We start from the raw sequence: 27,605 nt of genomic DNA, 5'->3' as shown, positions 1-27,605 counted from the left end.
AGAAGGGCTTGGATTTAAAATGCAAGCAGCTCAACTTCCAATCTGTGCTCTTATACGAAGCAACTAAAGATAGAAAAAAAAGGTGTATAACTGATTACATTTGGTACCAAAGAAGACTGGATAACATGAGTTCAAAACAAAAAACCCAGATTTACTTGGAATGAGTGGAAGACTTTGTTGTTTGAAATAGGGAAAAAGAGGTAGAGTATGTTTAAATGGTAGGGAGGTCATGGGAGGAAAATTTAAATGGATCTTCTTGTCTTACTTAAACAGGCAGTAGAGTCCAGTGGTTAAAAGCATAGGCTCAGAAGTCAGACTTCAGTTGAATGTCAACTCTGATTAACTATTATAGCTGTGTGAACTTGGGCATGATAGTTACATTTGTTAAGCCCTCAGTTTCCAAATCAGTAACTAATCAGTAGGTATAATACTTATAGTGTATTATAATTAAATGAGTTTGTACATATAACATGTAATATAAAGTCTGCCATAATTTTTTAATAAATGGTAACTATTTTTAAGTGATAATACTGAGTCCCCACACTTCTTTCCATAGGAAAGAAATTGAGCCAGGTCTTTCTCTCCACCCACCACTTATTCCTCCCTAGAGGAGGAAGCATATTATCTGACTGGTGAGCCAAGTCCTTCCTCTCTTCAGATCCATCTACCTGCAAGCAAGTGCTCTTTCATTTGCTCTCTAGCACGCAGTGAGGAATCTGGCTCACACTGTCTCCAGCAGAGTCAATAAATCCATCTCGTTCAACACCCATGGAAGCAGCAGTCAAGAAATCCAAGGACATATGGCATTTGTCAAATCTGCTGCAAATGACCTCTTTAAAGTTTTGAAAAGCAAACGTGTCACCTTGAAGACTAAGGTGCGCCTGACCCAAGCCATGTTATTTTCAATCGCCTCATACACATGCGAAAGCTGGACAACGAATGAAGAAGATCGAAGAGGAATTGATGTCTTTGAATTGTGGTGTTGGCGAAGAATATTGAACATGCCTTGGACTATCAGAAGAATGAACATCTGTCTTGGCAAAAGTTCAACCAGAATGCTCTTTATAAGTAAGGATTGCAGCACTATATCTCACATACTTTGGAAATGTTATCAGGAGGAACCAATCCCTGGAGAAGGAGATCATGCTTGGTAAAGTAGATTAACAAAAAAGAGGAAAATTCTTAACAAGATGGACTGACACAGTGGCTGCAACATAACAACGATTGTGAGGATGGCACAGGACCAGGCAGTGTTTCATTCTGTTGTACACAGGGTCACTGTGAGTTGGAACCGACTCAATGGCACCTAAGAACAACAACAATAACAAGTTCTGGGGACAGTTAGCTAGCTTTTTAAACACAGAACTAGGCAACATTGTCCAACTGATTTTATCAACATTAAACCTGTTACTTTGATCTTCAGCTGTCTGACTTTCATATCTATTTCTTAACTGGTTCTGAATTCTGCTAGTAAACAGAAATATTATTATACATTCATTACCCCTAAAAACTCCAAGTAAAGTATTATTCTATTGCAGACCAGTCATTTATTTTCAAATGTACCTAGAATGTAGTCTACATTTTAATAAACAGGTATATTTCTTACCCTGATTATAATTTGTGCGACATCAAAGTCTGAAACATCGTCTAAAATTGGTTGGGTTTTCTCTGGTCCATAAGCAAGGCAATTAAATAAGGTTTTAGAAAAGAAACCAGGTGAAGGACCACCATGAACCAAAGAAATGGCAAGCATTTTGCCAGCTTCATAGTAAAGATTCTCTTTCAGAGCTGTAAATACAGATAAAAATATATCAAAAACACTTATTATAATAAGATCTTAATTTTTAATGAATATGTAATTTAAAATTTTAAAAATCAAAGCATTACGTGTAAAATAACTTAATTCTCAGAGGGTATTACCATGCACAAAATATAATCTCTCCAAAATATCCAAAAAATGTATTTTTTCTAAATATAAAATAATTATCCTAACATAGAAAAAATATAAATACAGAAAACCTTTAAAAATCACCTATAATTCTACCACCTTAGTAACCAATGTACACACTTTGGCATATATGTATCTATGTGTACATATACACAAACAGTTTCACTTCAGCTTTTTCCCACTTACTATACTGTAAAGTTTTTCTTAAATTATTCAAAAGTATTCAAGTTCACAATTAACAAATGCATTACGGCTGAGTCATACATGTAATTTAAGCCGTTCCCCTATTTCGCTTATCCTGATTGAGTAAATTTTCAGCTATGTAATATATAATGTTACAGTAGATTCCTATATATGGTACTAATGTGTCGAAGTATATGAACATTAAGGTTGTTGATACATATTGCTTAAATTATCATCCCAAAAAAGCATAAATTTACTATCTTACAACTTTGAATATTTAAATAGTTATTTAAAATTCTTTGCTACAGGTCTAAAAATTATTTAAATTCTTCTTTACTTTGCTAATAATTAATCAAAAGCAATTTATTTTAAGATCTCTGCAACAATAACTTTATTAGCTACATACTTATTGTCACATTTTACAGATGAAGAAACTGAGATCCAGAGACGTTAAATGCGTAATTTAAAGACAGAAAGCTACTGATGTATATGTATACAAACTTGGATTCAGATTTTCTAACTTAAGTTCTTGTGCTCTCCACTGTACCAAAGCTGCCTTGAGTTAACACTATTAGGAGGACTTCTGAAAGGGAGTTTGGAATTCAATTGTGCGTATGGTACCTAGTATGCATAATCCTTGATAATTTCTCAATTATTTCAATGATGCTTCAAGTATTAAGGAAGTTCTAGGGAATAAATAAAGGAAATTCAAATGGAATGAAATAAGCTTTCTTTTCTTATACTCTTCCAAATTTCCCGTTGCAGTAAAGGTGGTATAAAAGTTACCAGAAAAGAATGCTAGAATTACCACTGTTTTGAAATGCCTGTTTTAATTTCATAATTCCTCACCAGTAATAAATATAGAAAAGTATCATATACATAATTGTGTAGAGAATATTCTTGAAAGCAAAAGCACACTGAAAAATCTGTCCTGTGTGAACTGGAACTCTATGTTATCAAAATGCTATGTTGTGAAGGAACACACCAACTGCAAATTTCAAATATACGAACAAAAAGAATTCAAATAATCATCCATCCCATTTAGCCACTCCATTCAAATGAAATTAGAGTGAAAATAAAGTCCATTTAAATAAAGTTACACTTCATTATGGAAACATTTTAAAAAGGATATTGTATAAAGAAATTATGAATGTTCTTAATGTTTTACCACAAAGTTTACTTTATTACAAAATCATTTTCCCTTTTCTGCAACAGTATTCTAGTAATAAAATGATAGATTTGGACCAGACGTACTGAACATCAATTCTAACCAGGTATTTCTTTCTTTACACATGCTATATTCAGTAAGTACAATAATAAATGAAATAATTACCTTGAGAATTAAGAGATAAGTTCTTTGACAAGGACCCTTCAAACAATGATGAGTTCTCAAGATGTTGCATTAAGAGACTTAGGAATTCTTGCTTTGATCCAGGATGCTCTCTTCCAAACTTATCATTTTCATTTATATATGCTACTTCAAGTGCACATGAAGGATTAAAGTTCTGATTTTTTAATCCATCTAAGGCACTATTCCAGATATTGGCTTTGTTGATATATAGTGTTTTAGATTTTTTTTTTATTTGAAAACCTATCTCTATTAATATAGTTGAAATGTCTCTTCTAAATTTGCTGCCTTGCCTATAAAACATGAATTTAAACATACAGGTAAGTACTCTAAAGTACTCTATGTGGAAAAAAAAAAAAAAAGCAGTATAAGCCAATAAAAAAGAGAAAAAAAGATTAAAAAGAAGTTCTTCCCTGACGCCCACCCAAAAACAGAACAATGGCTGCCACTGGAACCAAAAAGTTATCTAATAACCTTAGTTTTAAATTCTTCATTCCCTCTCTCCAAACTTCTACCAAATTAGGATCACCAAATGTCATAAAGAAGGAGCCCTGGTGGCACAGTGGTTAAACACTTGGTTGGTAATTCAAAGGTCAGCAGTTCAAACCCACCAGCTGCTCCATGGGAGAAAGATCTAGCAGTCTTCTGTAAAGATTACATACAGTCTTGGAAACCCTATGAGGCAGCTCTACTCTGTCCTATAGGGTTGCTATGAGTACGAACTCACTCAATGGCAACAGGTTTGGTTTTTTGGTTAATGTCATAAATCGTTTATGAGAATGCTTACAATGATTATCTCAAATTCAATCAATTCAGTAGACTCAGGTTTAAGAGTCAGAAACACAAACTCTCACCTTTCTGGCCAATGACCATACCAAACTTGCTTAATTGTATCTTATTATCACATTCACTGCATCTTTTAGCAATAGAGCCAATGTAATCTGTGCTTACTACATACGAGTGCCATGGTGTTGAGAGACTATGTATTTTTATTCATAAAGTTAATTAAAAGTAGAACCAATATTGTAAGCAGAATTAACAATTTCTTATAATAACGAATACTTTATTATAAAGAGTACTTTTTATTCTAGATGACTAATTCTCAGAGTGGACCCCAAACCAGAAGCAGTAGAAGCAGCACCACCTTGGAACTTGTTGCTGATGCAAATTCTTGAGCCCCACCACAGATTTACAGAATTAGAATCTCTCAGTCCAAGGCTCGGCAATCTGTTTTACTAAGACCTCCAAGTGATTGTACGGACTAGCGCAATTGCTCCCTGTCTCAGTTTCTCCATCTGTAATTGGAACTAAAGTGCTCAAAATAATCCTATTTTCGGTAAAAGCCCATGGATCACCTTTCTATATCAAGTATAAATTTGTCTCATCCCAAAATACACAATCCCTCGGTGCGAGTCAGGTTTTTCCTTTTCTTTTTTCCCATGACCCCCTATTCACGGACCCAAACAAAAGTCCTTTGGAAGTAAGATAATCTCTCAGAAATATACTTTCTTCTGGCAGGTGGATTCCGTCTTCCTGCCTGGATCAGTAAGAACTCCGATGCTACTCTTAAGAATATGATGGCATGTTACCGTAGGAGCAAAGGTCAGGCTTTACTGGTGTAACATCTTTGGAAAGCTAAACACGAACGTTTTTAAAAATGTGAACATTTCTTTTTTTGATACTAAAATATTATAAAAATAACAAAATTTTCAGTTCTGAGTTACACGAACGTTTTTAAAAATGTGAACATTTCTTTTTTTGATACTAAAATATTATAAAAATAACAAAATTTTCAGTTCTGAGTTACAGAAGGTAGCACTTTAAAAAAGAAATTCTTCACTTTTTAAAGTTCCTAATATTCTACCTCTGTCTGAAAATCCAGTTGTCAAATATTTTCATAAAAATTCACTTTTCCTTCTTCTAGGTTTTTTAATTTGATATTATTAATAAGAATACTTAACCATGCTTCTACTACTAATGCTACTTTTGTCCTTTTTTCCCCTATTGAGTAAAGCAAGGCTCCTAAAAACTCTTTTGCAAACCCACATATACTTAAAAATCATAACTCCACCTCAATGAATACTGACACTGTACAAAGATGTAATTCCAGTCTCATTTAAATGTTTAATTATAAATGATTTCAAACATTACTTATTTTGCTCTCTTACGGAAACAGTTAGAAATTAATGTGGTAATACTTATAAAAATATCTTAAAAACCTTCTAAAAGACAGAGCTGACATTTGGATCTGACATCGAAAGTAAATATATTTAATGATTAGAACATTAAGAAATAAACTATCTCTTTCAAATATGATTTCTTCCTTTTAACAAAGTGACATGGATTACTTGATACTTGAATTTCCTGTCCTACTCTATAATCAAATAACCATTTAAACACATTTTTCAGATCAGTGTTTTTCAAACTATCTTGAAAATGGTCTATAATAGAAACCTCTATTTTACATCACAACTCAGTACACAATAAAATAACTAACACGAATTTCACATTCATACACACAAATATACAATCCTATGTGTACTGGAATCTGATATTCTGTCTTCTATCTCATTTCACTTCATTTTTGAAATGCTGGTTGCACTGATTTCATAATTAATGCTGGGTCCTAAAGTTTGAAAAACACTACTCCGGACAACTGTAGGATCAGCTAATGCTGTAAGTAATTTTGTGTCTTCATTTTCTCTAAAAAGATTTTTGTATTTTTCTCCAACTCAAATACATACCTCAGTAGATCTTTACTCTGGGCTCCAGGTGACTGTCTTAGTAATTTAGGTGATGACTCTTCCAATAAACAATCATTAATGCCCATGCTATTTGAATTGGGTAGAGTGTGTTTTTTGGGTTTTTGGAAATCTCCTGCAGATTTAAACCCTAATGTTAGTGTAACAGAAATACAGGTAGAAATTTTTAAATAATGCATTTGAATAAAAACATCCTTTTTCAAAATTATGAAGGATTACCTGAATTGTAGATAATACCTCTACATTCCAAACACTCCCAATTCTGTTCCCATGATTGCAGTGATGAACAGGCCAAGTGTGTTCCACTAGAACCACAGCACTGACAGCGCTTTATTTCCCATTTGCTGAGGAAATGAGGAAAAGCAGGTGTTTACAGTTTAGCATCAACTTAGTCTAATACCAACCATAGTACCACCACAGACCCTGTTCCCCACCATACACACAACCAACTCTTTTACCAAAGGAGGGACAAGAGATTATATGCTTTAAAACTGTATTATTTTTTCCTAAAAGTCTAAACTAACTTAATATTAACATGTATATGCACAAGGACAAACACAGATATAAACATCTGAAACAGTATGATTAAGAGGGAGAAAAAAATTTCCTTTGTATTTGGAGATGACTCTGCTCACAGGGAGATTATTGTGTCAGTGTGTCTGATATAGAAGAAGCATTTACTAAATATATTATCATACCTAAAATATTCCCATTCAAGGTAAGGAATATTTCCTAAAACAAGCTTGGTCACACAGCTTAGGTTTTGTACAGCTCAATAGGATCCGGACTTCCTATCTGGCTCATATACATATTCTCTCATCCGTTCTCTCTCTCCATGTTTCCCCACTGTGTTGTAGGTACCAGTCCATACCCACATTTTCTGTTTGGGGATGGGTGTGGGCTGTGGTGTGGGGCCCCCTCTTAGTGTGCATATTAGTCCACCCTTTGTATATAGGAATGGATCTAGTTCTTTCAGAGTGGGAATATGTAAGCGGGGAGAAAAGCAGCTAGATGCCCCACCTCTGGAAGGGGTAGGTGTATCCTTCTCCCTGTGTGGGTATGGGTAGGTAGGTATGTATCCCTATGTACAGCCTTCTGTGTGTATGTCACCCCCTCTTCTGCACACAGTTCCGTCCAATGAAGAGAGGAGTAAGATGACAGCTAACATGACTCCTTATTATGCACGAGGCCCAGCTGTCATTCTTTTCATGAATAGTTTAATCCTCATAATTTTAGTAGGTAGGAAGAACCACTGTTACCCTCATTTTAAAGAAGACGAAACCAAGGAACAGAGGGGTAAACATCTTGCCCAATCAAGTTCACAACCTTAGAGTGTGGGTTCCAACCCAGACTGTCTAGCTTCAAACCCTCACTCCTAACAACTATGTCATGTTGCCACTCACTGAAATTGCCTTCCTGTCACTAGGGTGGAGCCCTGGTGGCACAGTGGTTAAGAGCTCAGCTGCTAACTAAAAGGACAGCAGTTCAAAGCCACCAGCTGCTCCTTGGAAACCCTATAGGATGGTTCTACTCTGTCCTATAGGGTCGCTACAGTTGGAATTGACTCAATGGCAAAGGATTTGGTTTTGAGCCCAGACTGGGCAACCAGGAGTTGAAAGATCTGCATAGTGGAAACTTCTCAAAAGCAGGCAAAATCTCAGCTGAGTCTTCACAGATGACCCAGCTAAATCATTCTCCATGTGAAACAAGGCTCCCAATATTCTGCTGGAGGTTCGTGTCCACCCTGGGGTGCCTCAGAAGAAAGGCCTGGTTATCTACTTCTGAAAAGTCAGCCACTGAAAACCCTGTGGAGCACAGTTCTACTCTGATACACACAGGGTCACCACGAGTCAAAATTAATTTGATAGCAACTGGCTTGTTTTTTTGGTAAGGAAAACTGAATTTCCAGAAATACCTATTAGGCGCGTTATATTCTCGTCCTTCTTTGCAACGACATCGCCGGATATCGCAACGTTCATAGTGCTGCAAAAGTTCTTGGTAAGCATTTTCCTCTAATTCCCAAGATGCATCTCTGTAAATGAATCAATATACTAAAATACACTTTGACCTAAAATTTCACCTACAATGACAGATAATGAATCTAAAAGTAAAAACATTTCACATAGTTAGGAACAAAGACGAAACCTATTCTTTTTAAGATCACTTGTTCCCTTCAAGATATAAATCCATTAGTGTCATTCCACCCTAGAGTTACTCTCATAGTGAATTTTCAAATGCTAAATGAAAAATTACGTAGAAATTTTCTAAAAGGTCTATTTTCCCTAATATTTCACTCCCTTTTTTTTTTTATTTCGAGTGCCATTATTCCTTGATTCCTCATTTTTGAGCGTTAAAAAAATTCTTCTCATACATTTAAAACCGTATCTTGATTATCTTAGATAATCTTACATACTATTTTGAAGCCTATCATAATTGTGTACAAGTCAATTAAAATTATGCACAGCTGAAGTACTTATTAAGAGACTCTAAATCAACTCATGAGACATTGAAGTCACAGTTCCTGCTCTCAAAAAACTAGTAATCTGGGGGTAAGGGGAGACTTCGCATTTCACCATTTCAAACAGTTACTTGGTCATGATCATTTAATCAAACATAAATGATTATTTTCTCTGTTACCAAAGCCTACATTTAAAATACATGTTAGGCAGAAGGCTAAAGGTTACTTACTTTTCAGGAATATGAATTCCCATTCTCAACATCTCTTCCTGAAATATATCACTATTGTTGCATACTGTGCACCGAAAGAAAAACACACCTGCATTTATTGCTTGAACCTATGGTGGAAAATAGAAAGGTCACGGGTAAAATTTTAAATTTTTAATCAGATTATGGATTAAATAACTAACAAAACGTGCAATCGCTTAACATATTATGTAAACTTATTTTCAATGCCAGTAGTTCTCAAACTTTGTTCTTATAGATTTATCCCACTGCTAAAATTTAGAGATTTTTTTTTCCCTAAGGGCAAAAAAATAAAAATAACCTAATGAATAGACTGTTCTAAACTTCGTATGTATCACCCATATTTCTTTCTCAATCTTTGGCACCTGATGTCATCTGTTCCCAAATATTGTGTTGCCTACCATATGGTGTAAGTAAAACAATAAAAATTTTCAGTTCATTCGTTTGGAAGGATGCTTAAATAATTGTTAAATATAAAGCATCCCTGTTTCTATTTTTAACTTGATCTATACGATAGTTTTCTACCCATAAGGACAGAAGTATAAAATTTAGTCTCACTGTTACAGCAAATATAAATATAGAAGCAGAAGGCAGCGGTATTCAGAAGGAAACAAACGAATGTAAGTCTAGTAGAAAGAGTAGCCTAGTAGAAAGAGTAGCTACTCCCCCCCCCCCAAAAAAAAACCTGTAGCATACACTTGCTCATTTAACAGATATTTAACCCTACTAGGTCACTATGGAGAAGCCCTGGTGGCACAGTGGTTAAGTGCTCAGCTGCTAACCAAAAGGTGGGTGGTTCTTCCCACCAGCCACACTGCGTGAGAAAAGTGTGGTAGTCTGCTTCCGTAAAGATTTACAGCCTCAGAAACCCCACGGGACAGCTCTGCTCTGTCCTATAGGGTCACTATGAGTTGAAATCAACTTGACTGCAACAGGTTTGGTTTTAGGGCTTAGGTCACTATGAGTCAGAATTAACTCGATGGTACCCAACAACATTTACAGTGGCAAACACTAAGACACATAAAATGACTTACATCCTACCTCAAAGGCATTTCAGTGAGTAGGCATGGCATTATACACACAATTATAATATGCTGGTACAAGTGTTTCTCAAAAATGTATATACATGAAAGAAAGAAGAACATCTACATGAGAGCCTGACAAAATGGCTTTGGTAAGGTCAAAACGAAGTTTGGAAGAAGAAATAGGGGTTTTCCAGGAAAATAGGACAAAAGACATTTCATGGAGAAGGAATAACATGTATAAAAGAACTTAGTGGCAAGAGAGGGCACATATGATTAGGGAGCTACAATTAGTAGTGTACTTAGGGATTACATTCTAATAATACTGAACTAAGTAATGAAGGCTAGATAGGTAAATCAAAGACAGTATGAAAAACGAATTGAAAAATCAGTAGGTAGGCTCTTGCAAAAGTCAAAGAATAAGTGTCTGAAGTCAAGCAGCAAGAGTAGGATAAAACTAAAAAGGATACACACAAAATATTTATCAGGCAGAACTGGCTTGGTGAATGATTTGTAGATGGTGAACAGAGAGGTGACCAAACAGTATTACAGGTTCAAACAACTAGGAAGTAGCACATTCATACAGCGTATGGGAGGAAAGCAAAAAGTTACTGAAATCTCTGAGCCTAAAGAGATGTCTGAGCAATTGCTGATAGACACCGAGATCTTAATGAATAGAGGACATGACAGAAGTGTCTAGAAGGGGGGAAAAAAAAGCCTAAAACACATGGAAGATACAATAAGATGATGGAGAAATCCAAATTGAACAAGAATAGTGACCTAGATACACAGAACAAAACATTTTCATCAGTTTCTTTGATATTAATTTCCAGTCTGTCATGGGTTGAATTATGTCCCCCTAAAAATGTGTGTATCAATTTAGCTGGACCATGATTCTCAGTATTGTGTGACTGTCCACAATTTTATGTGATTTTCCTATATGTTGTAAATCCTATCACTATAATGTAATAAGATGGATTAGCGGCAGTTATACTGATGAGGTCTACAAGATTAGGTAGTGTCGTAAGCCTATCTCTTTTGAGATATAAAAGAGAGAAGCGAACAGAGAGACATGGGAACCTCCCACCACCAAGAAAGCAGCACCGGGAGCAGAGCACATCCTTTGGACCTGAGGTTCCTGTGCTGAAATGCTCCCAGACCAAGGGAAGACTGGTGACAAGGACCTTCCTCCTGAGCTGACAGAGACAGAAAGCCTTCCCATGGAGCTGGGGCTCTGAATTCAGGCTTCTAGCCTACTAGATTGTGAGAGCATAAACTTCTCTTTGTTAAAGCCATCCACTTGTGGCATTTCTGTTATAATAGCACTAGATGACTAAGACATGGTCTCTCCTCACATAATTCCACTATTTGTAGTAGTTTCAAAGAATCACATTTCACATAACCATATCACATAGTTTTTTCTATCACATGGGTTCATTCTTTCTTTAACTCTATATTAATGAAGCTTAGAGCTTTATAAAAATTAAAAATAAACAAACACAAAACATTTGAGGGTATTGTTACAGCTATCTAGATTGGGTAGACTCCATTTACTCTTTCACTTAAGACTCTGGTATCAGAGTGAAAAAAAAAAACCGAAGAACTCCTTTAGAGAAACTGACTCAACAAGAATGACTTTCATGCCTTGCTGTGCTCTAATCAACTAACAATTGTTTACTAATATTTATATCATAGATAGGTATCAACATGACTACGATTTTATATTACATTTGCATGAAACAGACTTACTTTTTGTTAGTAATATTATTTTTACTTTAAAAAAAAAAAGTAAAATAAAAATTCACTATTTTCAGAGTTGGAAACCTTGGTGGCGTAGTGGTTAAGTGCTATGGCTGCTGACCAAGACGTTGGCAGTTCAAATCCACCAGGGGATCCTTGGAAACTCTATGGGGCAATTCTACTCTGCCCTATAGGGTCGCTATGAGTTGGAATTGACTCGATGGCAGTGGGTTTGGGTTTTTTTTTTTTCCAGACTGTTAAAAAAAAGCCCTACGAATACTAGGTTAAATTTGAGAACCTCTGGTTCATCAAAGTTCTATCACGCTCCTATATATAAAAGCCCAATGGCCATACAAAAAAATAGAAAATAACCAATCAAACTTTACTTCTTTGACTATAGCAAGACTTTAATGAAATCTAAAAGGATTTATACTTCATAACTTCAAAATAAATGTTTGAATATAATTTGTAATGAATAAAACAATTTATTTTGCTAAGCAATAATAAAACATGCTTTTAAATACAGTATTAAACTTAATCCTTTAACATTCTATTAACTGTCTATTAGTTGGCACTTTCACATGTGTTACTATATATTTGATGTTATTAATAGCTAGAACCCTTTTAAATTTCTCAAAAGAATTTTCAAAATAAAAAAAATTAAATTGTGTTTAATGTCATATGTATTCTGTTTATTTGAAAACTAGGCATCAGGTTTGGCATACAAAGTGACTCTCAAAAAATACCTTCAATTCTTTAGACAGTAATCAGTTCCCTATCAAGAAGTTGTAACAACCTGTTCAGAATAGGAAAAAAAAAAGAAGAACAAAAGAAAAACTGGCCTCTTTTAATATTTAAATATCTTAACTTATAGTCAAATTATCTTTTCATATGTCCTGGTCTTCTACCTTAAATCTGTAAGTAGAACTTAGGAATTAAAATCTGTGTTTTGTTCATTTTGAAATAAAAACAAAATAACTTTATAAATATAAATACACATTAGAAGACAGTACTTTAAGTATTAAAACGTGCATTATATATTTGAAGAGAGTAAATTTTATGATATAAATATGCTTCAATAAAGCTTTAAAAAATTACAAATAGTAACAAAATGCAGATTTCAATTCTCTCCAGTTTAAACTCTAACCAAGTAAGAAACTATATCTTACCTGTAAGCAATCTCTATGAAACCAAGCATTCTTACAACAAGGACTTCGTAATATGTTGTAAGTTGGAATAGGCTCAATAAATTCCAGGCAAATGGTGCATGGTAAGGAGTCTCTATACGTATTAGGTGGAGTTATTTGAACAGGTCGATGTTTCCAACAGAATGACCTAAAAAGGCAAATGATTTAAAAACAATGTCTAATGAATTAAAAATCGCAACTAGGCTGAAGAATTTTCAACTTGTATAGGTAAGGGAAAAATACACTCACATCTCTCTCATAATTGGTTTACAGTGAACAGGAGTCTTATCACTAATAAATTAGGCCCACAATTCGGTATCAAGGAGAGCTGGGCTTTCAAAATGGGACAGAATTTCAGTAGCATGGTATTATGTTCAGAATCCTATGTAACACTGCTAGCAACTGAGCGTACATACTACTGTATTCAATGCTGTATAAAATTAAACAAGATGGCAACTTACACTTAAAATAATATTTTAATCATATAATAAAATGCAAATACGAATCTCCTAATATACTAAATCGATTTCAATTTGCATTTTCAAAATGCATTTTTATCACATGGCACCAATCCTCCTTTGTGTCAAGAACACAAACGCTAGAAGAAAAAGAACACTGATAATACCCAAATGCCAAAATTCAAAGAATCTTGATGTTTATAGTTAGACTATGGAAGCAAATGTTTTCAGGGGCATCCCAGGGGCATAGCATTTATTTTGGGGGCTCATTCAAATTCTTATGCCTTCAATTTACTCAGTAGGAAATACATAAAGAACCAAAAACCAAACCCATTGCCACTGAGTCGATTCTGCCTCACAGCGACCCTACAGGACAGAGTACAACTGCCCCATAGAGTTTCCAAGGAGTGCCTCATGGATGAGAACTGCTGACCTTTTGGTTAGCAGCCGTGGTTCTTAACCACTACACCACCAGGGTTTCCAGGAAATACATAGGCCCTCTGAAAGAAAACTGTACTATTAATTCTAAAGAGTGACATAAAAATCTAGATTTATATAAGGTATAAATTTTTGCTGAATATGAGTAAATTAACAGTTTCACATTATATCCTAGAGCTGAAAGCTGAAGGTAAATATTAATCATTAGGCCCATTCCAGACATGGTACTTCTCAAGACTTGGCAGATAGAAATAACTACATAAAGTAATGAACATAATAATGAATATACTCCTAATTTACTAAATACAAATTATTTCCATTTGCATTGTATGTATGTATAAACTCAGTGCAATTTTAAAAAGAAATTTCAAAAGGGAATTATATCACTGTAATACACATTTTCCATTGTTCCTTAATACTCATTCATCCTTCATATTCAATAATTAAATAACTCACTCAAAATTGCCAGTAAATTGGAAAATACATTCTCTCTGCAGTCCACATGGATAATGATAACTTCGTTTACATCGGGGTGCAACACATCCAATAGAAGCACCATTTCTCTTGCAAATACAGCATTTCTAAAAAAAAAAAAAAAAGATTAGAAGTAAAATGATGACTACTTTGGAATATGAATAAGGAAGGAAGTGAAGTCAGTATTGTCACGAGGGTCAGTTCTCTTTCATTTGTAAAAATATAAAATATTCTTCTAAAGCTTTTCATATTTGATAAAAATAAGCACTGGAACATAAAATCAAAGTCTTACAAATTTCTAGTAGAGAAGCCAAAAGAGAAGATTTCCCTGTATTGATTATATTTATGGTATTTAGTTAAACAAGTAAAATCTTCTTACCAGTTTAGAGGCTCTATTCACTTCCTTCCTGATGTCTTCTATTAGAAAACCATAAACTCCTTCTTCTTCTTTACCTCTCTGCCAAATTCCACTTGACATCAACTATGAATATATTCTCAATTAGAAAATAAACTCTAAGATACTGGTTTGGAATAAAATTATATACCTATAATAATCATTCTAAGAAAAAAAAAACAGACAAAACAACTCAAATTTCAAGTACCTCTTATCTATAAAGGTTATTTTTCATGGTCAAAGTAAATGGATACACATATTCTTTGATTTGAAAGACACTGTAAATTAACATTCCATATAACCAGATTGGTTTCTAAAAGTATTCTAAGAAGTAAAAGAGAAAGAAAGGAAAGATGGAAAGGGAGAAGAAAGAAAGGCAGGATAGACATCTGTAATTAATTAAATTAAATTTGTCGATATTCCTTCCTTTTAGAAAAAAGGAGTGGTAAATACACAAAGGTATAAATGTAATAATATAGAGAACAGTCAGATCGCTACTGACATTTTATGCTAACTTTGAATCTAGCTGTATTCATAATCAAAAAGGCATATTTACAGGGAAATCTACTGAATTATATTTAGCATAAATGTTTCATTCAAGTTAATCTGATTTTAACGTCATCACGTAAATATGTCAATGGAGCATCAATCAAGGAAAAAAAAAAGCACTGGACTGTGAATAACAGATCCTGGCCTGAAGACCAGGCTCTATGCCTAACCTTTTGGAACCCTAGGCAAGTAATACTCACTTGACCTTAAACATGAAAATAAGGGCATTGAACTAGATTGTCACTGTCTCCTTCAGTCCTAGCATGAAAGAGACTTACAGTTTATAACACTCTACTATACATTCCTGTTCATAATGAAATAGAATTTTAAAGGGGTGAGACTGGGGTCAGTATTTTTTAAATGTATTATACTCAGTAATAATATAAGCCATAACATAAAATAAATCTGGACATGATCAACTTAAACATATTAATTCAAAAATACATCCACAGACAAAATTTGTGATTAAAGAGGTTTAATTTTAATCAGTGTAATACATTCCAAAGAAACACAAAAGCAATACAAATTACTTGAAAATTAGCTATGAAAAAATACCCTGCTGACTAAAAAGAAATCTCTAATTCTAGTGTATAAAAAGTAAAATAAACTCTTAGAAAAATGAAAATATTTTCTTAGTACTATAAAATATAACAGACCCATTTACAAACATATTTGAAACGCCAACTTCACGTTCCCTTCAAGTCATGTTACAAAGTAATTAAGTTCCTAGACCAGGATACATGTCTATTTAACCCATAGGGTATCTGAAGCACAAAACCTTAGTCTTAGAGAACTACCAAGAAATGCTTTTGATGGTTTCTCAAAGAAGCACGTATTGTTTTAACATGAATGCTGTGGTGGGTTTAAAAATATGCCCACAAATTTGTTGATATTCCTTCCTTCAAAGGTGGATCCTAAACTCCTCCCCTTGAGTGTAGGCTAGATGTAACACGTGACTTGGAAGACTAGTTCATAAGGTTCCATCCTGGAGTGCCTGTGTGTGTGTATGTCTCCATCTCTGATCACTTGCTCCAGGAAGCCACCTGCTATGTTATGAGCAGCCCAATGGAGAGGTTCAAGATGTGAGGAACCAAAGCTTCCTGTCAACAGCTGGGAAGAACTGAGGCCAGAAGTCATGTGAATGAGTTATCTTAGAAGTGGATCCTCCAGCCCAGTAAAGCCTTCAAATGACTGCACCCTAGCTGGCACCTCAATTATAACCTCATGAAATTCTGGCCCCAAAACCGTGTGAAATAAAAAATACTTGTTGTTTTAAACTGCTATATTTAAGGATAATTTGTTAAGCAGCAATGCATAACTAATAGAGATGCCAAGAAATATTGCCTGTACGAATGTAACTCTGGCACCAATATCCTGAGGCAGAGACTCAGTGAGAAGTTGGAAGAATGACGGAAAGAGGGCAAACACATGAGGGGTTGTGTTTCTCAGTCTGAAATCACTCTTCTTTCTTCTGAGTGACTCATTAACTTGTTTCCCTTTCCACAAATATTTATTACCTTTAGCCTGAATTTTTCTTTCCTGATTCTCTGTGAAATAAAATACTTTTCCTCTACTCTCAACCTTCAAACAAGTCTTTTTTGAGATTTATCACTAGTAACAAGGAAACAAAGTGGTAAAATGTACAACTCCTATACCTAACCATTTTCTTTTTTTCCTGTTTTCTTGAGAACACAGGATAATGATGAGATAACGATGAGTAGTATGTTCTGAATAATTTTAGAATCTTAGAATTTGATACTTAAAAGACCTCATTTTCACATAAAGGTAAAATAAGATCTAGAGAAGTTAAATGGCTTATGCAATTCTCAAAAATCAGTGTCAAGATACAATTAATTTCTTTAGAAGAGTATCAAATTTCTAGAATTTATTTATAAATTATACTCACCAAACAATAGTAATGTACAGTGAGCTTCCATTTCTCATTAGTTTTCTTTTCTCCATATTTATTAGGGGAGTCATCATTTTTTCGACAGAAAACACAAGCTAACAGTAAAAAAAATAATAATAAAATAAATAAATAAAATTTAAAAAACAGAGAGAACTGGCCCTTCTTTTAATTGATGTGTAACTTCTTTCAGAGAGAGCAAATCATATTATACTACTATGAGTAATTTTAAAATTTAAAAATATCTACTTCTAAAACATCAATGTGACATTTTTTCATCAATCTTCAATGATAAATTCTAGTGTGTAATTAAAATGGCAACTTACAGAATGATGTCACTGAAAATGGTGGAGTAGGAAACTCTAAAACTTGATAGAGATAATGCCACTAAAGCAACAATTAAGTTGCAAAACTGTCAGAATCAACTTTTTCAAAACTCTGAAATTTAATAAAAAAACAGAGAACCACCAGGGAAATGCTTAGTGAAGAAAGAAGCTGGTAAATTTTACTAAGAAAATGTTGTGGTATTTTAACTTATTTTGCCTACCTCCATCTATTTCTCAGTTTGACTGAGGCCAGCGGCAGCCCATTCTCTTGGTGTGCTTGCTGATCCAAGAGGGGGCAATGAAGACCTTGTTCTCAAAAGATTATGACTGTGTGATTGTGTGTTCTGAGCTGTCTTATGGTTCCCTTAGAGCTATCAGATCAGAGGCTTGCCTTTGTTTCACCTGTGGCAGAACTTTTTCAAGGTTGGAGCAGTGAAAGCATTTAAAGACAAACATACTAGCTGCAGCCACCTGGGACAAAAAATAACAGGCAGGGCAAACAGCAGACAAATCGAAAAGTCAGAGGGAAGAGGCAATGGAAGATGATACATGGAGAAGCATGGGCATTGGCACATGCTGACGGCAGGAAGCATGCTCACATAATAACTGAGAAGATCTAAAGCTTATGCCTCTGACTGACCTTGAGGCTTGTGAAAGCAGAAAGGGAAAACTAAGGCCAAGTTAAACCGGCTTGCTTTAACTTTAAGTAATGCCCTCACACAAAGACCGGGAGAGTTTTTTTATTTATGTTTTTGGCTTTTTTTTTTTTTATTGGCTCCAAGAGTTTAAGAAAACTGTCAAAATACTGACAACTAAGCTAACAGACACAGACTTCAAAAGTCACATGATAGCAATTACAGATACTACAAAAATAGTTTTGAAAAGTGACTAAAGAAGCAAACAACACAACAAGCAACAACAGGGAGAATCTGATTTCCAGTGTTGCTGCATCACAATATTCAAAATGTCCAGTTTTCAACAAAAAATTACATGGCATGTAAAGAAATAAGCAAGTATGCTCACTCACAGGAAAAAAAAGCAGTAAAAAGAAAATTCTGGTAAATGCTATAACATATACAATTTTGCAACAGCAGAAAAACAACCAAAAAATATGTATGTGGTTACATAGCTAGATATGGATGCATATATGTGTATAGAAAGGCACATATAAGTAAATGCATGTGCAAGTATAGGTGTATCTGTAGGTATATGTATATACACATTTCTGTGTATATACATATGTAGCAAACCACAAAGGGGGCACGGATATGGAGGCTTCCTAGACATACCCAAATAACTCACAGGATTGGTTTACTGGATCAAAAGGCTTGGGACCATAGTTTCGGGGAACTACCTAGTCAGTTGGCATAATATAATTCACGAAGGTAATGTTCTACATCCTAGTTTGGTGAGTAGCATTGGGGATCTTAAAAGCTTGCGAGCGGCCATCTGGCATAAAACTACTAGTCTCTACCTGTCTGGAACAAAAGAGAATGAAGTAAACCAATGACTCCAAGAAGAAACTAGTTCACAGGACTAACAGCCCAGATGAGCCATGGCCTTTTCTAGCCTGAGACCAGGAGAACCAGATTGTACCGAGCTACCACTACTAACCAGTCTGACCAGGAACACAGTAGAAGGTCCCACATAGCATGTAAGAAAAGTGTAGAACAAAATTCAAATTCCTAAGAAAGGCAGACTTACTGGACTGATAGAGACTACAGGAATCCCCATGATTTCAACTCTAAGATATTCTTTGAACTTGGAACTCAAGTTATTACTTCAGGTCACCTTTCAGCCAAATAATAGACTGGTTTATAAAATAAACAGTATTGACCAATGGAACAGAATTGAGAATCCAGACATAAATCCATCCACATATGAGCACCTGATATTTGACAAAAGCCCAAAGTCTGTTAAATGGGGAAAAGACTGCCTCTTTAACAAATGCTGCTGGGATAACTGGATATCCATCTGTAAAAAAATGAAACAAGACCCATACTTCATACCACGTACAAAAACCAACTCAAAATGGATCAAAGACCTAAATATAAAATCTAAAACAAGAAAGATCATGGAAGAAAAACTAGGGACAATGCTAGGAGCCCAAATAATGGCATAAACAATATATAAAACATTACTAACAATGCAGAAGAGAACCTAGATAACCGGGAGCTCCTAAAAAATAAACACCTATGCTCATCCAAAGACTTCACCAAAACAGTGAAAAGATTACCTACAAACTGGGAAAAAATTTTTAGCTAAGACATTTCCGATCAGCATCTGATCTCTAAAATCTACATGATACTGCAAATATTCAACTACAAAAAGACAAATAACCCAATTAAAAAATGGGCAAAGGATATGACCAGGCACTTCACTAAAGAAGACATTCAGGTAGCAAAAGGATACATGAGGAAAAGCTCAGGATCATTAGCCATTAGAGAAATGCAGATCAAAACTACAATGAGATTCCATCTCACTCCAATAAGGCTGGCATTAATCCAAAAAACACAAAATAATAAATGTTGGAGAGGTTGTGGAGAGAATGGAAAACTTACATACTGCTGGTGGGAATGTAAAATGGTATAACCACTTTGGAAATTGATTTGGTGCTTCTTTAAAAAATTAGAAATAGAACTACCATACGATCCAGCAATCCCACTCCTTGGAATATATCCTAGAGAAATAAGGGGCTTTACACAAACAGATATATGCACACCCATGTTCACTGCAGCACTGTTTACAAGAGCAAAAAGATGGAAGCAACCAAGGTGCCCATCAACAGATGAATGGATAAATAAATTATGCTATATTCACAAAATGGAATACTACGCATCAATAAAAAACAATGACGAATCCGTGAAACATTTCATAATATGGAGGAATCTGGAAGCCATCACACTGAGTGAAATTCATCAGTTGCAAAAGGACAAATACTGCATGAGACCACTATTATAAGAACTTGAAAAACAGTTTAAACAGAGAAGAAACTATTCTTTGATGGTAACGAGAGGGGGGAGGAAAAGAGACAGGGAGAGGGGTTTTTACTAATTAGACAGTAGATACAAACCATTTTAGGTGAAGGGAAAGCCAACACACAATATAGGAGAGGTCACCACAACTGGACTAAACTAAAAGCAAAGAAGTTTCCTGAATAAACTGAATGCTTCGAAGGCCATAATAGCAGGGGCAGGGGTTTGGGGACCATGGTTTCAGGGGACATCTAGGTCAATTGGCATAATAAAATCTATTAAGAAAACATTCTGCATTCCACTTTGGAGAGTGGCGTCTGGGGTCTTAAACACTAGCAAGCAGCCATCTAAGATGCATCAACTGGTCTCAGCCCGCCTGGATCAAAGGGGAATGAAGAACACAAAAGACCCAAGGGAATTATGAGCCCAAGAAACAGAAAGGGCCACATAAACCAGAGACTACATCAGCCTGAGACCAGAAGAACTAGATGGTACCCAGCTACAACTGATGACTGCTATAACCGATGACAGGGAACACAACAGAGAACACCCTGAGGGTGCAGAAGAGCAGTGGGATAGTGGGATGCAGACCTTAAATTCTCGTAAAAAGACCAGACTTAGTGTGTGACTGAGACTAGAAGGACCCCGGAGGTCATGGTCCCCAGACCTTCGGTTAGCCCAAAACAGGAACCATTCCCAAATCCAACTCTTCAGACAGGGGTTGGACTGGACTATGGGATAGAAAATGATACCAATGAAGAGTGAGCTTCTTGGATCAAGTAGACACATGAGACTATGTGGGTAGCTCCTGTCTGGAGAAGCGATGAGAGGGCAGAGAGGGTCAGAAGCTGGTCGAATGGACACGAAAACAGAGAGTGGAAGGAAGGAGTGTGCTGTCTTATTAGAGGGAGGGCAACTAGGAGTATATAGTAAGGTGTATATAGGTTTTTGTATGAGAGAATGACTTGGTTTGTAAACTTTCACTTAAAGGACAATAAAAATTTTTTAAAATAAATAAATAAACAATACCATCTGTGAGTATGTGCTCCCTTCAACAATTAACTATATGAGACCAAACGGTCAACATTTACCCAAAAGCAAAGATGAGAAGACAAGGAGGGGAAGGGAAGCTAAATCAATGGAAACAGAACAAACGGAATGTAGATAATGAGAATGCTAACACATTGTAAAAATTGTATCCAATGGCACAGAAGAGTATGTATAAAAATTGTTAAAGGGGAGCTTAGTCTGCTGTGTAACCGTTCACCTAAGACACATTATTAAAAAAAAAAAAAAGAAACTGTCCCTAAGGAAATCTGAGTATTGCAATTATTAGCCAAAAATACGCCCATAGAGCTAATTAAAGGAAACCAGGAGAATGACATCTTGACAGAGAATATCAATAAAAAGATAGAAATTACAAAAAGAAACCAAGCAAATTCTGGATCTGAAATACAATAACTAAAGTGAAAAACACAGCAGAGGGGTTCAACAGCAGATATGAGTAGGTAGAAGAATGAACTAGCAAACTTGAAGATAGGTAAATTGAGATAATCCAGTCTGGAAAGCCGAAAGAAGAATCAAGAAAAATAAACACAACCTAAGAGATTTATGGGACACCATCAGGTATAACATCCACACAATAACAGTCCCAAAGGAAGAAGACAGAAAAAGGCAGAAAGAATACCTGAAGAAATAATGGCCAAAAACTTCCCAAATTTGATGAGAGACATGAAGCTACATATCCAAGAAACTCAACAAACACCAAACAGGACAAACTTGAAATTAAGAGATCCACACTGAGACATAGTATAATCAAACTGATGAAAGCCAAATACAAAGAATCTTGAACGCAGCAAAAGAGAAGCAACTTGTTATGTTCAAGGAATCCACAATAAAATTAAAAACCAATTTTGCATCAGAATCTATAAAACTCTAGAAGAAAAAAAAAAAAAAGACAGGAGTAAATCTTTATGACACTGGTTTTGGCAGTGGTTTCTTACATATGACACCAAGAGCACAAGCAACAAGATATAAACTAGGTAAGCTGGACTTCATTAAGAATAGTTTCCATATGTTGAAGCACCCTTGTATCAAAAGATACTACCAAGGGAGTGTAAAGACAACCCACAGAATTGGAAGAAATATTTGCAAATCATTTATATCATAAGCGTCTAGTATTCAGAATACATAACGAACTTTACAACTCAACAACAAAAGGCAAACAACACAATTAATAATCGGGTATAGGATGTGAATAGGCATTTCTCCTAGGAAGATATATAAGTAACCAATAAGTACATGAAAAGATGCTCAACACCATTAGCCATTAGAGAAATGCAAACGAAAACCACTAACTAAAACCAAACTCCCAGAACCCAAACTAGTTGCTGTCAAGTTGATTCCGACTCATAGCAACCCTATAGGGCAGAGCAGAACTGTCCCTCAGGGTTTCCAAGGCTGTAAATCTTTATAGAGGCAGACTGTCACATCTTTCTCCCGTGGAATCACTGGTGGGTTCGAATCACTGACATTTTGGTTAGCGGCTGAGTGCTTAACCACTGCCAACGGGGATCCCCCACCTTCATTAGGATGACTATAATCAAGAAGTTTTGGTGAGGGTGTGAAGAACCTGGAACCCTCATATATTATTCATGGGATGAAAATGGTGTAGCTGTTGCGGAAAAAGTTTGGTGGTTCTTCAGTAAGTTAAACATAGAACTACTATATGACTCAAGCCATGATCTTTTCAATCACCTCGTACGCATGAAAAAGCTAGACAATGAAAAAGGAAGACAAAAGAAGAATTGACACATTTGAATTATGGTGTTGCCGAGGAATACTGAATATACTATGGACTTCCAGAAGAATGAACAAACTGTCTTGGAAGAAGTACAGCCAGAATGCTCCTTAGAAGTGAGGATGGTGAGACTTTGTCTCACTTGCTTTGGACATGGTATCAGGAGGGACTAATCCATGGAGGACATCATGCTTGATAAAGTAGAGGGTCAGTGAGAAGAGGAAGACCCCCAACAAGATGGACTGACACAGTGGCTGCAACAATGGGCTCAAACATACCTACCACTGTGAGGATGGCAGAGGACCAAGCAACATTTCATTATGTTATTTAGAGTGGATATGAGTTGGAACCGACACGACAGCACCTAACAACACCATCACCATAGTAAAAAGAACCAAACCCACTGCCGTTGAGTCAATTCCGACTCATAGCCACCCTATACCATATGACCCAGCAATTCCATTCCTGGGCATATACCCAAAAGAACTGAGAACAGGTGTTCACACAAAAACTTGTACGCAAATGTTCGAAAGAGCACTATTCATAATAGCCAAAAAGTAGAAACAACCCCAAATGTTCATCAACTATGATTGCATACACAAAATGTGGTATAGCCATACAATGGAATATTATTCAGCCATAAAAAGAATGAAGTACTAACATATGCTACAACATGGATGAAACTTGGAAGCATTGTGTTAGTTGAAAGAAACAAGACACAAAAAAATCACATATTGTATGATTCCATTTATATGAAATATCCAGAACAGGCAAATCCATAGAGACAGAAAGCAGAATAGTGGTTGCCATGAGCTCGGAAGTAGAGTGAATGGGAATGACTGCTTAATGGGTATGCAGTTACCTTTTGGGGTCATGAAAATATTTTGGAACTAGATAGTGGTGACGGTTGCACAGTAAATATACTAAATGCTACTGAATTATATACTTTAATTCAGTTAAAATAATAAAGTTTATGTTATGTGTATTTAACACCACAATATAAAAAAAGACAACTTGTGGAGTTAGGGAGAGCTGAGTTAGAAACTCAACTCCACATTCTAGCTGCAGAACCTGGAACGGATCACATAATCACTTTATGTCTCTGTTTTTTCCTCTTAAAAATGAAGATAACAGCAATACCTATCTCAAGCTATGCTGTAATGAGGATTAAATGAGACAGTATATATAAATATCAGGGTGCGGCACATTAAATTAAACATTATTGATTACAGTTACTAATCTTTTATCTCACTTACCCATAAGATTTCTAATAATATTCTAAAGAAAGAAGTAGAAATTCATTAGCTGAAGAGAAAAGACTCTTGAGGACCTGAAGGTGGGCAGATTCTTCATACAAGAGAGAAAGAATCTGAATCTCTAAATAACTGCATGGGGCAGAGACTTCCCATCTGTCCCACCTCCCACAACAAACCCATACTGCATTGTGACATGAACAAGAATAAACTAGGATTTCAGGTTTTTCCTATTACAGTAGCTAGTGTTGTTTACCTTAACTAATACATAAAATTAGAAATGGACGTTACAGGTTGAAAAGGTATCGTACTTGTTAGCAGGCTTCTCGCAAAACAGATTCCAAGACTGGATAGAAACAGCATGAGCTTATATTTAATACTGTGAAATATTCCCATTACATTGCCTTTCCTCACTCCAGTTTAATGAGATCAACTACTAACTGAAAGTCTCTCCCCCAGTCCTTGAAACTGCCCATATTAACTTCCATAAATTGCTGTTTGTTCATATTGGACATTTTACACCATCAGCTCCCATTTTCACTCCTTCATCCTCAGTGTCTATGCTTATTAGCTTTGAGGTTACATGCAGCTACCAAGAGGAAGAGCAATACATGGAATTAGTGGAGACTACAGAAGAGGAGTCCTCATGGTTGGCCCTGAATGGAATTAGATCTGCTATATACTGTGGGCCTGTAGCTTTTCAATTCTTCGCCTCTTCCCTTTAAGCAATATGGAGGCCTTGGACGCAGAATGGACTAGTTTTCATAAATACTTGTGTTTTTATTTGTAGTCTGCTGATTTTTAATTTTAAGTTTGAAAATTCAATAAAATTGGTCTAATTTTATTGTGATTCCCTTCTACTTATAGCATGATACTGGCTTCTATTAGAACAATGAAATGAAGTTTCCTCCTTAAACACATTCATGTAAGCAAAAAACTGAGTCAATCTTGGGAAAATTAAGTAAAACAGTACAGGTGGTCTTTGCATTTGGCAAAAGCTTAAAGGTAGTCCACAAATTCTCAACTTTCAGAACTATTAGCATAGCTGATAGAAGTATAGAGGTAGAAGCAGGAAAAGCAAGTGGAGGAGATTTAGGAACACAAATTTCCTTATCCAACATAATGTGGAGTCAGCAGATACTCTCTAAAAGTGAGGGTTAGGTGTAATACTTTAGCTTTAGAAGGTAATCACAGTCTTAAAAAAGGGTAGATAAGGGAGAAGTAGTGGCGGCAGAGTATAAAGAAACTAAATGTAAATTCTTCAACTTTCAGGACAGCAAGTCAATTGATACCTTTATGATAATAAATGGAGAAAAAAAGATCTAAAAGCAGAGGTCAAAGGTAACTACTATTTGAGGAGATGGTCATGAGCAGGTAGAGGAAAAGTCATCTCTTTCATGATAAACTCTTGTGTATTTGAATTGTTCTCACCTACGTTTTCCGTTTTATAAGAAAAAGTCATGAAAAATGAAAGGTGAAAAACCATATTAAATGTTTTATTCAGATACGAACCATATCTGATAAATACAAATACAGAATACAAATAAAATTTGGTAAACGAATAATTGTCCTCTTACAGCAGTATTTTTTTACAGCAGATTTTTATTGAAATGCATACATACATAATTATACTTTCATTATTATATTTACATATTTACATTATTTTACTTTCCTTATTTATGAACTAAATATGGATCAGGGAATTCATTTCCATTTGAACAGCATTCTAAAAAGATTTATTGTAATAACAAAAGCAAGAGTAAAATACCTTAATATATTTACTTACCAAGGTTCTGTGAGTCATCAGATTTATTTTCATTCATTTTACTAGGAAAAATAAGAATGTATTAATACAGACTTTTTTTAAAAAAAAAGTCTCAAATTATCCACTTTAATTAAATAGAGTCAATATATTATTACAAATAAATCACTAAATCATTCCTACTCTGGGACTTAACTTCCTCACCTCTCATATACCTAAGGCTGGTAGTTCTCAACGAGGGTGGTAAAGTCTGGGCAGGTTTTCAAATTGGGAGGAAATGTATTCTACTTGTCAAAATGATTAAGATGACTACTGGTATTTAGTGCAAAAAGGTCAGGATTGCAGAACATCCTTCAATGCACTGAACAGGTATACAAAACAAAGGTAAGTCTATACCTTCAAATTTCCAGATGGACATTCAAACAGATGAAAAATCTATCTATAATTACATAAATCTAGAACCTAACCCTATTTTACATATCACCATCAAGTCTTTTTTGTCTTTTATTTTAGGATAGTTTTTTACTATTGTAGAATAAAATCAATTTTCTCAGAACTATAATTCCTATATAAGTCAAGGAAATTTACGATTTTTTTGTTCAAAATTTACTTAGATTTGTTCACTGTTTAGGTAAATCACATCAATAGCAACTACATTCATATTTGAATAGCCTATGCCACAATTCTTTATTAGTTTATATTTGTAGCTGTTGCGTTCACAGGGATTGTACATAGAGTAGCAAGCATCCAACTGTCCCGTTGCATCTGCTGGTAGTGTTCAACTGCTTACACACTGAAAATTTATTATAAATTATTTTATGCTATATATCCTTTATATTTAAGGTAAGACATTATATTCTTGACACATATAGATATGCTGTATTACCATATATTACAAAATATTTGTTACAAAAGGGGGGAACTGGCTAAGAACCACTAATTAGACGATCCTCTATACAAATGAACTGCTCCCAGTCTCTTAAGCAAATAAAACTGTATAATCATTATTTATAGTCTGACTTTTTTCTAATTGTTCTCTAGTGCCAGAAGATCAAATAGAGGAGGAATGATATTTTAATAACATCAAGCTCATTTTACCAAGAGTGTATGAACAGCCTACTTGAAAGATTGTTATGAGATTCAAGTATGATGATGCGTTGTGTAAGCTCCTGAATCGAACTGAAAAAACAATAAACATAACAACACTATTAAGTAAATACAATCTCATTTTATATTTGGAAAACCCAATTCTCAGAAAGGTTAAATGTACTTATGCACTGCTGGTGGGAATGTAAAATGGCACAACCACTTCGGAAATCAATTTGGCGCTTTCTTAAAAAGCTAGAAATAGAAGTACCATAAAATCTAGCAATCCCA

The 27,605-nt window shown here is 35.1% G+C and overlaps 1 protein-coding gene across 4 annotated transcripts in view; it reads right to left on the bottom strand.

Annotated features, from left to right (window-relative positions):
- The window catches only part of G2E3 (G2/M-phase specific E3 ubiquitin protein ligase), an 83,557-nt gene that overhangs the window by 25,640 nt on the left and 30,312 nt on the right, over positions 1 to 27,605 (bottom strand). For 3 of the 4 annotated variants that reach the window (XM_049897859.1, XM_049897861.1, XM_049897858.1), the window contains 11 exons: positions 26,253 to 26,293; positions 17,113 to 17,210; positions 14,643 to 14,744; positions 14,246 to 14,370; positions 12,876 to 13,041; positions 8,930 to 9,036; positions 8,157 to 8,273; positions 6,461 to 6,585; positions 6,224 to 6,356; positions 3,465 to 3,772; positions 1,607 to 1,788 (listed from right to left, as the gene is read on the bottom strand). In XM_049897859.1, coding sequence (XP_049753816.1) covers positions 1,607 to 1,788; positions 3,465 to 3,772; positions 6,224 to 6,356; positions 6,461 to 6,585; positions 8,157 to 8,273; positions 8,930 to 9,036; positions 12,876 to 13,041; positions 14,246 to 14,370; positions 14,643 to 14,744; positions 17,113 to 17,210; positions 26,253 to 26,289 — 1,500 coding nt within the window. In that variant the 5' untranslated portion in view covers positions 26,290 to 26,293. The remainder of the gene's footprint in view (positions 1 to 1,606; positions 1,789 to 3,464; positions 3,773 to 6,223; positions 6,357 to 6,460; positions 6,586 to 8,156; positions 8,274 to 8,929; positions 9,037 to 12,875; positions 13,042 to 14,245; positions 14,371 to 14,642; positions 14,745 to 17,112; positions 17,211 to 26,252; positions 26,294 to 27,605) is intronic. The other variant, XM_049897862.1, reaches the window with a different exon arrangement.

The sequence above is a fragment of the Elephas maximus genome, chromosome 10, assembly GCF_024166365.1.
Source record: "Elephas maximus indicus isolate mEleMax1 chromosome 10, mEleMax1 primary haplotype, whole genome shotgun sequence".
In the NCBI taxonomy this organism is placed as follows: domain Eukaryota; kingdom Metazoa; phylum Chordata; class Mammalia; order Proboscidea; family Elephantidae; genus Elephas; species Elephas maximus.
The sequence above is the reverse complement of the archived record's forward strand: the minus strand, read 5'-3'. Positions and strand labels throughout refer to the sequence as shown.